We start from the raw sequence: 15,000 nt of genomic DNA on the forward strand, positions 1-15,000 counted from the left end.
AGACCAGGTGTTGCGTCGCTCTCCCTCTTCACCTGCTCCGCGAGGTCCCAAGAGCCGCTCTCTCCCACGAAGTCTATCTGCTCGATCGCCTTTGGCTCATGCGAACCCACACGCGACAGGAATTTACGCTTCGCTAATGGAAACAGGAAGAGGAGAAGGAGAGAGAGAAAAACTGTGGAAATAGATGGAAAATCAAGGAAAGAGGAGAAAGAGAAAACTATGGAAATAGAAGGAAAATTAAGGAAAAAGAGAGAATTATGGAAACGGAAGGAAAATAAGAAAAGCGGAGAGAAACCTATGGAAATCGAAGGGATATAAATGGAAGAGCAGGGGGAGGCGAGGGGGAAATATGATATAGAAGGAAAATAAATGACAGAGGAGCAGCAAGAGAAAAATAAGGAAATAGATAGAAAATGAGGAGGAGCATATAAAAAATATGGAAATAGAAGGGAAATGAAGGAAAGAGAAAGATAAAAGATGAAAAGTATGGAAAGAGAAGAAAAATGAAGGAAAAAAGAGAAAAATGTGGAAATAAAAGAGAAAAACCGGAAGAGGGGGAGGAGAGAAAATATGGAAATGAAAGAAAATAAATGAAAGGTGAGGAGAGAGAAAATATGGGAAAAGGGGGATAAAGGGTAGGAAGAGAAAAATCACGAAAATAGAAGGCAAATAAAGGAAAGAAACAATACACCAACATTCATTATACATAATCACCAGGAATGGTAGTAGTGTAATGTCCAGCTAACACAGCCTCCTGACAATAAAAAAAAACTTCATGTGCTTTTAAAAACAATTGAATAAATCAAACAAATCCTAAATGCAATACGTGATGTTGCATGCATAACCACATAGTGGGCGTAAGGCTAACTCCAATCACGACATTAGGTGTGCCGCTCCGCTAAAGCGCCGAGGACAAACAAAACAACTACGGGCGTGCGCGACGAGTGGGCGTGAGTCGAGGCTACACATACACACACACACACACTACGATGCTGCTGCCGCCACTAGTAACAACAAGGGCGTGGACCCAGTAGCTAAGGTGGTCGTGGGCGGCCGGAGCTGGCTGGGAGGGCCTCGCGATGGGCGTGTGGGCGAGCTGCGGCCGGTTCTCCTACACACGTGCGCTCTACGGCGGGACACACAAGAAGGCATCATCATATGGCACGCCGGTCACACCAGCTGCGTCCTCGGAAGGAACGCGACCAGGAACACGACTAGGGCTGCGATCAGAATGCGACCAAGGAAACGACCGGGAACACTAAGACTACGACCAGGAACGCGACCAGCACGACTAGGACTACGAACAGGATCACGACCAGGAATACGAACAGGACTAACTACCTGCTTTCTCACATCAAGAGATGGAACAGACACACTCAGTCAATATAAGGCAACATCGAAAGCAATATTTCAAGCGACTCTCAGCTTATAAAGAGGAGAAACAAACAACAAACAGCCGTTAAAACCGTTAAAAAACTGACCGCCCCCAAAACAAACACATCTATACTGATCAAATCTGCGGGGAAAAAATCAAACACTTTGTCGCTGCTCTGGTGAAATGACATAAACAGCAAAACAAAACAACCTCGAAAACCATGTAATGATATCTCCTTATCAACCCTCGACGAACGTCGAGCAGCTGTCAGCCACATTCCCGACCAAATGAAGCAAGAATCAACTCCTACTCTGACATAATGATGCAAGGGATTCCGTTGAGATTGTTTCGACGCGTGGGCGAAGGGAACGCGGGGGAGACTTTCCCTTCAGACGCATAACACCCTCTCTACCGCACACCGATAAAAAACACCTGAAAATGACCCTCACGCCCACGGGACGCCTCCCCTAACCGCCGTTATACGCCCGCGCTTCATTTCACATCAACCCATGTGGCATTTCCTCCTCGAACTACCAATACCATCCCGCCCCTTCCCCCTCCATGCCCTCCTTCGCTTCCCCCACGCCCTGAAAGTCCAGAAAAAAACAGACTTGCCGGTAATTAAAATTCGTCTCCGAGGCAGCACCAGGGCCGGCATCTCCCTCGAAATAGCTCGCACGTACACAATCCCGAGGAAAGTATTATGATCTGGGAATCCGGTTCCCCTACGCTGGACAGGGCGGTGCCTCCACAGCTATTGCTAGTTAAGAGGCACTAGTGAGATCTCGTACTATCGTGGGCGGGCACAGGGCGGCTGCCACTACCCCCTAGAGCTAGTGAAAGTGCGCAGTACACAGCTTCTTCATACAAATTAGGATTTCTAGTCTTCTCGAAACGCCGCTATTTTCTAAGCTTGCAGTGCCTCCAATAGCAAGAAATGTCTGCTTATAGATAGCCTAGATCCTACATTCTTCGTCAACAAAGCAAATGCCACGACTGTTACTAGCTGGGATACCACTGGTTGTGAGCTGAAACAGCTGCAAGTCTTGAGTCTGAGGGCTGGAATAATTGCACTCGATTGTGTCCCAACACGTCTTGTTTCGAACGTAAACAAGTGATAAACAACTCTATATAGTGCTTACAATGTTTTTACCAGAAATGGGTAAAGATGATCAAATATCACAACGGACTGTGCCTTGTAACATATGAAAGAAAATAAATCAAAGTTAAAAATTTTCCACGACAAGGCATCCGCTGTAAAATCATTAATTCTCATTCATACTCATCTTCAATAAATATATCAATAACTCCGAAAAAACACCCCGGGGACTTCCAACGCCTAAGGCAAGAATCACAACGATTAGTATTAACACCGATTTACAAAACTACGACGAAACCCATAAACCATTCCTGTAAACCACAAACATCCTGAAAGAGACCATTATCATTCTACACTATGGAACTCTAATGACCCCATCTGAGGACGGAAACTAAAGGGAAAAGTGAACAGCGCAAAACACGCAAGGAGGCTCCTCAAACGCTGCAATCAAGATAAAAAAAAAAAAAAACATTAATAATACCATGGCATCCCCCTCCACTCCACTCCACTCCAGTCTACTCCCATCCCCTCCCATCCCCTCCCCTCCCCTCCCCTCCCCTCTCCTCCCCCATCCCTACCCCTCCCTTCCCCTCCCCTCTCCTCCCCCACCCCTACCCCTCCCTTCCCCTCCCCCATCCCTACCCCTCCCTTCCCCCCCATTCCCTACCCTTCACAGTACCTGCCTCCTACATTATTTTATTCGATCTGTAGTCCTTGTAGGATGCGTGTAGTTTGTCCTTCAAGTGTCAGCATAAGGGGGATCAAACATCTTACGCAAGCGATTGAAAACCATATTTATGTTATTTAGATTGACTGATTTCTCTTGCGTTTACGCTTTTGTTCTCCTGATCGAAAATGCGTGTACGCAACAATAAAAATCACAGATGAAAATACACTATTGATTTCTTCAAACAAGCCTAATGCCGGAGACTTTGAATACTCAAAATCTTTACATACCCACAATTCTCTGGATGATTATCTTATAATCTGAAACAAGCGCTTGTAATATCACGCAAAAGAGAAAACAATCTTACAAAAACAAACAAACACATTGCACATGCATCGATAACCTTGCAACCGTCCCGCCACGAAGCTGATCAATTTAAGGACCGAGTCTCGCGGCGCTTGAAATTACCTGCTCACCAGGTGGGCGTCCGTAATTAAAACACTCACACCTCGCCTCCACTTGACCCTAAGGCTCTCCCCGTTAATACACGCTGCACAAAACACCTGCCCATTAAACCGCGCGTTTATGGAGACATCAAGGGAAATGCAGCAATCCCTGACTATTTCTGATATCAACAAACCCTTCACGCTTGCACAGAAATCAACACTGTGTCAAGAATAAATCTTATCCCAACATAAAAAATACTTCCTTCCTTTATGAACAGAATCGTATCTACACGTGCGTCCCCTTCTGAATAAATCGAAAAAATACAACCCTTAGCTCCTGATGATCCGTTGAGCCTCGTCCTTTCTGCTCCGCGCGTCACCCTTCGACGACCATCATTGTGGAAGACGTGAACTTTCCAGTACTTAAATTTTCGTCACACTTTAAAACAAAATATAATCTTGTTATATCCCATATAATTACAAATGAAAAAAAAAGAAAATAAAAATACCCTTATCACCATCTTTCCCTCCCTCGATTCCATCAGTGAGTAAAACCGGGACCCACAGCGACCAAGACAAACCAACCAGATATCGTCAACCAAAACCAAACAGTGACCTCACAACCAAATCCCAATGGAACCACATAAAGGCCCGCACGACCATGTCTCAACCATAACTCGGGGTGACTCTACAAGGGTGAAAGGGCGCGGGGAACCACCTGTCTCACCCTGTAACCCTTTCCACCTCTCGTTCCATCGGCGACAAAACACACTGCTTTCTAGTGTGTGGGGGAGGGGGGGGTTCTTACTTTGTTACAGGTATTGCTGGCTTGCATCTTTTATATCAACGATAACAATAGCACCTTGTTGTCTAATTTCTAACTCTGAGCTTCATCCATTTTCTATTTCATTAAAATTATGATAAAAAACTCCCATTACATCAATTTTCTTCTATAAACTCGAAAAAATACGATTTAAAAAATGTATTACCTTACTTTCCTACTATAAACTTAAAGCATCCATAAACATACTAACCGTTTACACACAAACTCGTATTACACCTTACAATCTTTGCAACGTGTGCAACAGATAATTTCTACAGCTCCTGTTGCACCGCGGGCCCAGCTGGTTGGGTCCCAGTTGTTGCAACGTTCCCTTCAGCCCGGAGACAAAAAGGCAAAGAGTTAGTGACGCCGGTTCAGAGGTTCGGTCTCGGTCGAATGTTTGAACTTGAAACACAGATGGAGGAGGAGGAGGAGGAGGAGGAGGAGGAGGAGGAGGAGGAGGAGGAGGAGGAGGAGGAGGAGGAGGAGGAGGAGGAGGAGGAGGAGGAGGAGGAGGAGGAGGAGGAGGAGGAGGAGGAGGAGGAGGAGGAGGACGACGAGGAGGAGGAGGAGGAGGAGGAGGAGGAGGAGGAGGAGAAGGAGGAGGAGAAGGAGGAGGAGGAGGGAGAGGAGGAGGAGGAGGAGGGAGAGGAGGAGGAGGAGGAGGGAGAGGAGGAGGAGGAGGGAGAGGAGGAGGAGAAGGAAGAGAAGGAAGAGGAGGAGGAAGGAGGAGACGATGAAGGAGAAGAAGAAGGAGAAGGAAAAGGAGAAGAAAAAGAGGAAGAACAAGAAGAGAACTGGTGGATTGTGGTTCATCGCCCTCGAAAGAGCGAGGGAGAAGAAACGAAACAGAGAAGAGAGAACAGAACCGAAGACGATAGAGAAGGGTAACCTCATCAGGAAGGAAACCAAAAATGAGAAGAAAACGGAGAAAGAAAAGAAAACGAGACGAAAGACAACCAATGAAGCGAATATACTCTCATGGCAATCCACAGGTTCCAGGCTGCGCTGGAGTAAGTTAGGTTGGCGGATGAAAACGACGAACCAAGTTAAGACATCGCGGTTCATATTAACAGGGTCGAGTCCATTTGTCGTTTTTATATATATATATATATATATATATATATATATATATATATATATATATTATATATATATATATATTATATATATATATATTATATATATATATTATATATATATATATATATATATATATATATTATATATATAAATATATACACATATATAATATATACACATATATATATTATATATATATATATATATTATATAATATATATATTATATATATAACCTAATATAACTTTTTTTTTTCTCCATTACATAATGCGCCAAATAAGCTCGCAACCAGGGAAACCAAGAGGGATTGAAATCGCAACACCGTGGACCTCTGAGACTGCGTCTGTCGCGATACAGACTGACACTTCCTCATTATTAGTCTCCCGTCTCGAGTGCTGCCTTGGTCTGCCTGCCTGCTTCCCTCACTCTTCCTCTCCCTCTCCCTTCTCCTCTCCCTTTCTCCCCCTCCCTTCCTCTCTCCCTCCCCCTACTCCCCCTCCCTCCCTCGCTCTCTCTATTTCTCCTTCTCGGGGCGGGGAGCACTTTCACCCTGGCATGCTTTCATTTCCACTTTCTGGTGCGTGTGGTGTATGTCTTCATGCCAAATGTTTCTTCTTTTTTTTTCTTCTGATTAATCATTATCGCTATTTAACTATTAATGTACCTGTAATTGCACATACTTCGTGATACTTTATGATAAATATCTACTATCTTGAGAAAAACAAAATAAATAAAAACAGATGACCACACACTTAAATACAGTCGTATGTGTACAATAGATGAAACAAATCGGTTATAACACACAAAAAAAATAATAATGATAATGATAATGATAATAATAATAATAATAATAATAATAATAATAATAATAATAATAATGCACCTTCACGTTTCGTGTGAAAGTAAAGCCGAACTAGATTTCGGTTATGCCATCTGATAAGAAATCTGCTTTGAATCGAAATATCACGATTCCCTTTTCCTTTCCCACCGTGTTCCATCTTCCCGTCACGGCCCATGAACACATCTACTGCCTCCTCGCCAACGACTTCCCCATCCCCTTCGCCCTCGTCCTCTTCGTCCTGCTCCTCCCTAAAGACCTCCCCATCCACTTCGCCCTCGTCCTCTTCGTCCTGCTCCTCCCTAACGACCTCCCCATCCCCTTCGCCCTCGTCCTCTTCGTCCTGCTCCTCCCTAACGACCTCCCCATCCCCTTCGCCCTCGTCCTCTTCGTCCTGCTCCTCCCTAACGACCTCCCCATCCCCTTCGCCCTCGTCCTCTTCGTCCTGCTCCTCCCTAACGACCTCCCCATCCCCTTCGCCCTCGTCCTCTTCGTCCTGCTCCTCCCTAACGACCTCCCCATCCCCTTCGCCCTCGTCCTCTTCGTCCTGCTCCTCCCTAACGACCTCCCCATCCCCTTCGCCCTCGTCCTCTTCGTCCTGCTCCTCCCTAACGACCTCCCCATCCCCTTCGCCCTCGTCCTCTTCGTCCTGCTCCTCCCTAACGACCTCCCCATCCCCTTCGTCTTCGTCCTCTTCCTCCTTGCCAAGGACCTCCGTTTGCCCTCCATCAAATCCCAAACACGCCCACACTGCCCAAGACGTTTGTCTAGAGGTAATAAATAACAAATAATAAGGCGTTTCCAAGCATTTACGCGCATTTGCCTAATAGCGTCTTTGCCCGAAGAGTAATAAGATATGAGGGATGAGGGAGCCCGGGGCGGAGATGAAGCGAAGATTTCCCTTCAGCCTCCGTAATGAAGCGAGGGGGAAGGGGGGGGGGGGCATATCCTTGAAGTGTAAGACTCGCTCATAATTATTTCGCTACTGTCCCGCGACGCATCTACGCTTTACGCTTCTTTTTTCTGTGTGTGCGTGTCCGTGGTTGGATGGCTTGACGAATCGATAATTTCTTGGTTATAATTATATATATATATATATATATATATATATATATATATATATATATATAGAGAGAGAGAGAGAGAGAGAGAGAGAGAGAGAGAGAGAGAGAGAGAGAGAGAGAGAGAGAGAGTCATAAAACTCCTCCCAACTCTTTGGCCGTACTGAGAGCTGCCTCCCAACATAATCCCCAAAGTTATGAACATTTCCTCATTCCTCCAGCTTCCCTTCCTCTCTCCGTCCCTACTCCCTACTCCCCTTGACTCTTCTCCTTCTCCTACCTTATCCCTTTCCATTCCCATTCCCCATCTCCTCTTCTCCACCTCCCTTCCCCTACCTTTCTCCTTCCTCCCCTTCCCCTCCCCTACCTCTCTCATTCCCCTCCCCTTTTTTCTCCCTCCCCTCCCCTTCCTCTCTCCTTCCCATGCCTTCCCTTCCCTTCCCTTCCCTTCCCTTCCCTTCTCTTCTCTTCTCTTCTCTTCTCTTCTCTTCTCTTCTCTTCTCTTCTCTTCTCTTCTCTTCTCTTCTCTTCTCTTCTCTTCTCTTCTCTTCTCTTCTCTTCTCTTCTCTTCTCTTCTCTTCTCTTCCCTTCCCTTCCCTTCCCTTCCCTTCCCTTCCCTTCCCTTCACCTCCCATCCCATCCCATCCCATCCCATCCCATCCCATCCCATCCCATCCCATCCCATCCCTTCCCTTCACCTCCCTTCCCCTCCTCCCCATCCCCTCAGCAGCAGCTACCCCCGCGTCCAATTCCGTGTAATGGGCGGCCAGTTTAAGTCGCGGCGGTCAGCGGGCCGTGGGGGAGGGGGTGGGGAGGAATCGCCGTGTAATAACCGTTAACAATGTTAGCGGGTGAGAGCGTGTTATTACGGAACCCCCAACGACAAGCTCAACTACGTGTGCCACTATACATGCAAATTAACAAGCCATCAACGGGGAGGGAGGAAGGGAGGCAGGAAGGAAGGGAGTGAGCGAATGAGGGAAGGTAGGAAGGTAGGGAGGGAAGGTAGGGAGGGAGGGAGGGACGGAGGGAAGGGGTGAGAGAGAGAGAGAGAGAGAGAGAGAGAGAGAGAGAGAGAGAGAGAGAGAGAGAGAGAGAGAGAGAGAGAGAGAGAGAGAGAGAGGGAGGGAGGGAGGGAGGGAGGGAGGGAGAGAGAGAGAGATATGGGAGAGAGAGGGAAAAAGTGAGAGAGAGAGAGAGAGAGAGAGAGAGAGAGAGAGAGAGAGAGAGAGAGAGAGAGAGAGAGAGAGAGAGAGAGAGAGAGAGAGGGAGAGAGAGATGGGGGGAGAGGGGGAGGGAGGGAGGAGGGAGGGAGGGAGGGAGGGAGGAGGGAGGGAGGGAGAGGGAGAGAGATATGGAGAGAGAGAGGGAAAAAGTGAGAGAGAGAGAGAGAGAGAGAGAGAGAGAGAGGAGAGAAGAGAGAGATGAGAGAGAGAGAGAGAGAGAGCAGAGAGAGAGAGAGAGGGAGAGAGAGATGGGGGGAGAGGGGGGGGAGGGAGGGAGGGAGGGAGGGAGAGGGAGAGGAGAGGGAGAGGGAGAGGGAGAGAGAGAGACAGAGAGAGAGAGAGAGAGAGAGAGAGAGAGAGAGAGAGAGAGAGAGAGAGAGAGAGAGAGAGAGAGAGAGAGAGAGAGAGAGAGAGAGAGAGAGAGAGAGAGAGAGGGGCTTGGGTCATCACTCCGCGCCCCCCATTCCCTGGAACGTCCAGCGGCCGAACCACACATCCAGCGCCACCCAACTATCATGCCCTTTCTTATTCCTCTCTTACTTGTAACCTCACATTTCTTCTTTTCTTCTGTCTTTTAAATCTCTCCTCTTGTCCCACTCCTATATCTTCTCTTCTCCTCGCTCTTACTTCTCTCCTCTTGGCCCATTCTAATTCCTTCTCTCATCTCTCTTACTCCTAATCTTATCCTCCCTTTCTTTCTTTTCTTTCTCTCATCACCTATCTCCTCTTATCATTTTTAGTCCTTCTAACTCTCCCTCCTCACCCTCACCCTCCACCTCCACCTCCACCTCCACCTTCTCCTTCCCCATCTCCTCCGCCTCCTCCCCCGCCCACGAGACTCCGCCCAGGGCAGGAGGAGGTTGTCGACGCCGGTGCCCCGCCCTGGCCGCCCGTCCTATCTGACGCGTCATCGAGGCAGCGGCTACGATAACTCCACGACCGGGACTCCGCCGATGATGCCCGCGCGCCCTAAATCATAAAGCCATTCGCCCGAGACACTTGTATAACCTGCGACCGTATCGAAGATGCTCGATATCGGGATAATAGCGCGGATTCCTTGAATTAAGTTCTCAAGGAAGAAGAAGGAGAAGAAGAGGCGGAGGAAGAAGAAGGAGAAGCAGAACAAGAACAAGAATAAAAAAACAAAATCCTCTTTACAACACCGAAGTGCAATCGCCTCATCATCTTGAAAAAACTACCCTCATCCACGCATCCAAAACCGCAGCCAGAAAGAAAAGGTCAAAGACATCCGCCACTGGCTTGATGGGCCCCTGTCGCCCTGCTTGCGCCCTCGAGCTGTGACCTTCACGCTGATTGCAGCGGCGCCACACAACTCGCAGGCTGATCGTTGCAATAGATGTCATTTCATTCCAGATGCAGACACGCGGGGATGCCGAATGTGCTCTCGCGCCACGCACATACCTGCGTTTGTTCTTTAATGCGGACAGGTACGTCTTTCATGCGGACAGGTATTTCTAAGCGGGTATGGACTTCAATACGGATATGTATTCTATGTGGTTAGGAAATTCTATGCGGACAGGTATCAATTTCAAAAGGATCACGTGTTCATCAGTACTTCAACAAGGGCAGGCACACATGCACCTGAAACGTATCTTCCAACTTAAATACACACGCTGCCGTCATTATTGCGCAATGATGCGAGATGACACGGGGCGATAATGACCAAAGTTGATGTCCGACGACGTGACTCTGAAGGGAATGGCGGGATGACTTTATTCTTGGAACACGGGTCTAATGTGGACCAGCTTGGATGACTTTCCTTTTTTTAATATAAAACCGCACACGCACACACGCACGCGCACGCATACAAAACACACACACACACACACACACACACACACACACACACACACACACACACACACACACACACACACACACACACACACACACACACACATATATTCAGACTCCAACACCCGTGCAGCTCAAGAACCTCCCTTAAAGTACAACGACTCACAAAAATGTCCGATTCACCTTATTTTTCATAAACGGCCATTCATTACAAGCACGATTCTCTCCGGAAATTGTATCCAGAACCACTAAAGCAAATAGATTCAATCTAATTAAATAATCAAACAAGTAATCAAAGCGATGAACAAATAAACTAGTTAATAAATAAATGACAAATAAACCACGAAGTGAAAAGAACGAACGAACGAACGACGCGTTACTTTCACCGCACAAGCAGCCGAGAAGGAGAATCGTAATGAACAAGGAAGAGTGACGTAATAATACTAAGTGGTGGAAGTAAATATAACATAAACAGAAGAGAGAGAAAATGCAGAACGGTATGGAAGGAGAGGGGAACGAAATAAAAAAGAGGGTGCATGAAACAGAATGATTAACTGAACAGATAAACAAGAAAAAGGTAGTAAAATGACCGATGAATTAATGAAAACAAAAAGTGAACGGTGGCATTCCTTTGTGATTAAAACCACCTGCTGATCAAGGAAGCGAAACAAACAATTAATAGAGATCAAACGGGACAAAAGAAAAACAATAATTTAGGCCTTTCCAAACCCTCCTAAAAAAAAATAGAAAAAAATCAGTAAAGACAGATTTTGGAGGAGCTCTACAGAGCCTAGAGCTTAAGAGGGAGAAAGGAAGAAACCGTTATCGCATCTTCTTAGTCTTGCATTCAAGATTTCTACACAGTATCTGGCAGGATGACGGCGCCTGGTGGGTATTGCGTGGCCGGGAAAGAAGGTTAGGCATACAACTCGCAAGCTCATTCGTACGATGAAGACATAATGAGAGGCAGATAAATATTAACCAAGGGAAAATAATACATATATAGATACACACTTACATATATATTGCAAAAGAGCGAAGGCATCTTAGGTGTTACTATCTTCAACTTTAATCTTTATTTTCTCTAGTCTTACTGAAGTTATAATCTCGACAGTGTTCACTCCCGTCTAAATAAACTCGTCAATACAGCAAACACAACCGTTGAGTGCAAGCGACCATTTTGAAATTGTGACGTAAAAAGACAGAAAGGAATGCACCTTCCTCCTGAGCATTTCCTTAGGCTGCGAGGAGCGGGCGGGGACGACTCTCACGCCGGGACTCGTTCCGTAACGGATAATATCATATGGGTGGACGGGCGTGCGGAGCTGGTGTTCGGGTGTGTGTACTTGTCGCGTCAAGGATGTGTCAACTGGACATTCCAGGATTCTAGCACCCTCTCTTTGCTCCGAAAAGGGGGAAAATTGGTCCCCCTCCACCTCAACGGGCATACGCAAAAAGAAAAGAGTACTTTCGGTTACATTACTCCCAAACCTTTCCTCGCTGCCATCCACGCCTAACGTCTCACCTTTTTCTCCCCCACCAGCCGTTACGCCCTCCCCCCCCTTGCAATCCCTCACGCCCTGGTCTCCCTCCGCCCGCTTCCCGCCGCCCTTGGAGCCCGCCTTCGACTCAGACCCACACCCGTCCCAAAACCCCACGCGTCGGCCGCCATCCACCTCACCTCCGCCGCCGCGCACAAGCGCAACCACAACGCTTCTCCTTCACCCGTACTGCCGTGCGACAGCTCTCCCTCCCGCCCTCAAGAGCCACTTCAACCTCCTATCTCTACATCCTGTTTTCCCAATAAAAGCGGATAACACGGCTCTTCATCCCGACGCGAAACCCGACGCCGTTCGCTCCCCGAGTCCCTCTAAATCCTATTTTCTCCCACAAGGACCTGCCGTGCCGCGCCGCTGGCTCTGTTGAACTAGCCTCTGTCCCTCCCTCCCTGAAATCACCTGGATGAGGTAGCCACTGTGCCCGCCCACCCACGAAAGGATATGCATATATAAATCCGCCTATAAAACCCTGGTTATGTGACATGGATGACTTCTCTTGAAGGGACTATCCTCTGAAGATGACACGACGCGGATGACCCTTCCCGGAAACGGCCTAATGAAGACGGAACTCGCCCGTCGCCCCCTCCCTCCCCAAAAGAACATCTAACCCGTTCTTTATATCAGATAACAAATGAATGAACCCAACGCCTCGGCCAGAGCAAGGGATCCACCCAGGCCTCCCAACCCCACCCTCTCCAACCCCGCAACTCCTATCCACCTGCTCCTCCCAACCCTTTACCTCCCCTTCCCCTCCTCCCACCTCCCTTCCCCACCTCATTCCTTGATTTCTCTCCCCCTCCCGCTGCCATCCCGACCTGAAGAGCCGACCGCTAAACCCGACTGCGGCCTCTCGAGGGAGAAAAAGGGGAATCCATTATCCGTTCCCGATTACCGTGAGCTTCATCAAAGGCGACTCTACTTCTCTATTCATCGCCACTGAGCAAACATTTTGCAAAAAATGATCACGATATGTACAGTGACATTTATTTTACCCAGGAGGACACGTCACTCAGCCGAGTTTATATTCACTTCCCAACGACCCCTAATCAAAAAGGAAGCAATAACAGCCTTTGAATGGCGGCATTTCGCGAATCTCTAAAAGCAAACAGGAGAGCGTCTGAGGACCTTTAAAGCGTCGGAATTACAAAGCGATCACACGGCAGACCAGCAAACACGCCTCACAAAGGGAGGTTAAGCCTCCAGTGCGTACACGCCCCCACTCAAACACCCCAGGGACCCAGTCTGTGCCCCCGGGGTTGTACTAAAGCCTCGGACCTAATGTTGAAGGACCGCGCTTCCACAACATAACCTCCGCTTGTCTATCCTGAAGAGCCTACGACATTTCGCGTTATAATTTTCCTGTTTTTATGCAAACGGTATGAATGGGTGCTGGCATGGTCGCGGGAGGCTACCACCATCCCTTGGAGCAGCAGCGTCTGGTGGTCAGTGGTGGGCCAGTTTTGGTTAACACCTGTAGTTCAAGGTTACAGTTGGTGGGGCGAGATGACTCACCCTAATGGACATCCGCCGCACTCCACTCCACCCACTGGGAGTCTGTCCCTGGATATCCTTCGCCCTGATTCTCGACGCAATAATTATTCCCACACAGATACGCTCTCGGTCGAAAAGGCATAAAAAATATCCTTTGCCCAATCATTCAATCATTCGTTTGCTCACTCGCTGTCCCACTCAATCATTTCACTTCCTTACACTTCCTCATTCACTACGCCTACACATTCTTTAAACTCATCTGTCTGTCCTCGTTCACATTCAGTCATTCAATCACTCAATTTATTCACCCACCCACCCACTCACTCTCACTGGCTCACTCACCACAGCATTGTCCAGTTCCTGAATCTTCTCTTGCAGGATCTGCGTGAGGTCTTTATAGCTCTTTCCATTTTCCTTCCGAGCATGCGCGATGGCCAGGCGGCGAAGGGCATCGGTGCCCGTGTGGGGTGTTGCAGGGGCGCGCTCCGCCACCACGGGGCCTCCGCTACTGGCCTCCGGCGTGAGACTTTCCAGAGCCATGTAGGCCTGCGCCAGGAGCTCGTCCACGCGGGAATCCGAGGAGACGCGCGCCAACTTGTTGTGCAGCTGCTGCGTCAAGATGTCGTCGTTGAGGATTTTCTTCTCGCACGCAGCCAGAAGCCCCTCGCCCTTGCCTTTGCTGCTACTCAGGCCCACGCTGCTCCGTCCGCGCTCCACGCCATCGCTGGCGCTCTTGTTCAGGGGCGTCGGCTTAATCTTGCCGCGCCCTCCGCCTCCGCCGCCGCAGAAGACCGCAGAGGGGCGGGCGTAAGGCGTCTTGGCATTTCTCTTGATGGAGGGCGTCCTAGCGGGCAGGAGCTGCGCGCCACTGTTCTTGGGCGACAGGTGTTTCCTGGGCGTGGACGAGGGCGTCGGCGAAGGCGTGGACCCCGGGGACGTTTCGGGGGAGGACGATAGCTCGCTCGAGGCGTCGCTCTCGCTGCCGCGCCCTCGACGAGGTTTCGACGCCGCCCGCGCCGTCGACTTCACGGTGGCGTGGGAGGAATGGGAGCGGCGGGAGGGCGTCGAGAGGTCCGCCGGTGTGAAGGTGGCGGCCCGGCGGATGCCGATGCTCTGCGCCCGTCGCGTCGGGGACGGAGACGCGCCGTCCCGCCTCGTGCGGTCGTGGCTGCCGAAGGCCTGGTCGCCGATCAGCTGCGAGATAAGTCTGGAGCCCGACTTGCCGCCCACGCCGCCATTCACGCCCCCGTCGTCGCTCGCGTCCTCGTGGCCCGCGCCTCCGCCCTTCATCTTGGCGGCGGAGGAGTGGGTGCGTGTCGAGTACAGGCGGTCGACAATAGCGAAGGGCACGAGCGTCTTCGTGGGCGTGGTGGGCGTGGAGGGGGCGCAGCCGCTCGAGTGGCACTTGTGGGGCGGAGAGTCCGTGATGGAGATCATGGGTCCGAAGGGCGTGCCGATGCTCAGCCTGCAGGTTGGGTCGAGGGGCACGTCATTGGCGCAGTGCGGCCTCTTGCACT

At 49.3% G+C, this 15,000-nt stretch overlaps 1 protein-coding gene across 2 annotated transcripts in view; it reads right to left on the reverse strand.

Annotated features, from left to right (window-relative positions):
- LOC125032974 (unconventional myosin-XVIIIa-like) overlaps positions 1 to 15,000 on the reverse strand; it is a 259,197-nt gene that overhangs the window by 243,876 nt on the left and 321 nt on the right. For both annotated transcript variants that reach the window (XM_047624406.1, XM_047624405.1), the window contains exon 1: positions 13,826 to 15,000. This exon is cut by the window's right edge and continues 321 nt beyond it. In XM_047624406.1, the coding sequence (XP_047480362.1) occupies positions 13,826 to 15,000 (1,175 nt within the window). The remainder of the gene's footprint in view (positions 1 to 13,825) is intronic.

The sequence above is a fragment of the Penaeus chinensis genome, chromosome 15, assembly GCF_019202785.1.
Source record: "Penaeus chinensis breed Huanghai No. 1 chromosome 15, ASM1920278v2, whole genome shotgun sequence".
NCBI lineage: Eukaryota > Metazoa > Arthropoda > Malacostraca > Decapoda > Penaeidae > Penaeus > Penaeus chinensis.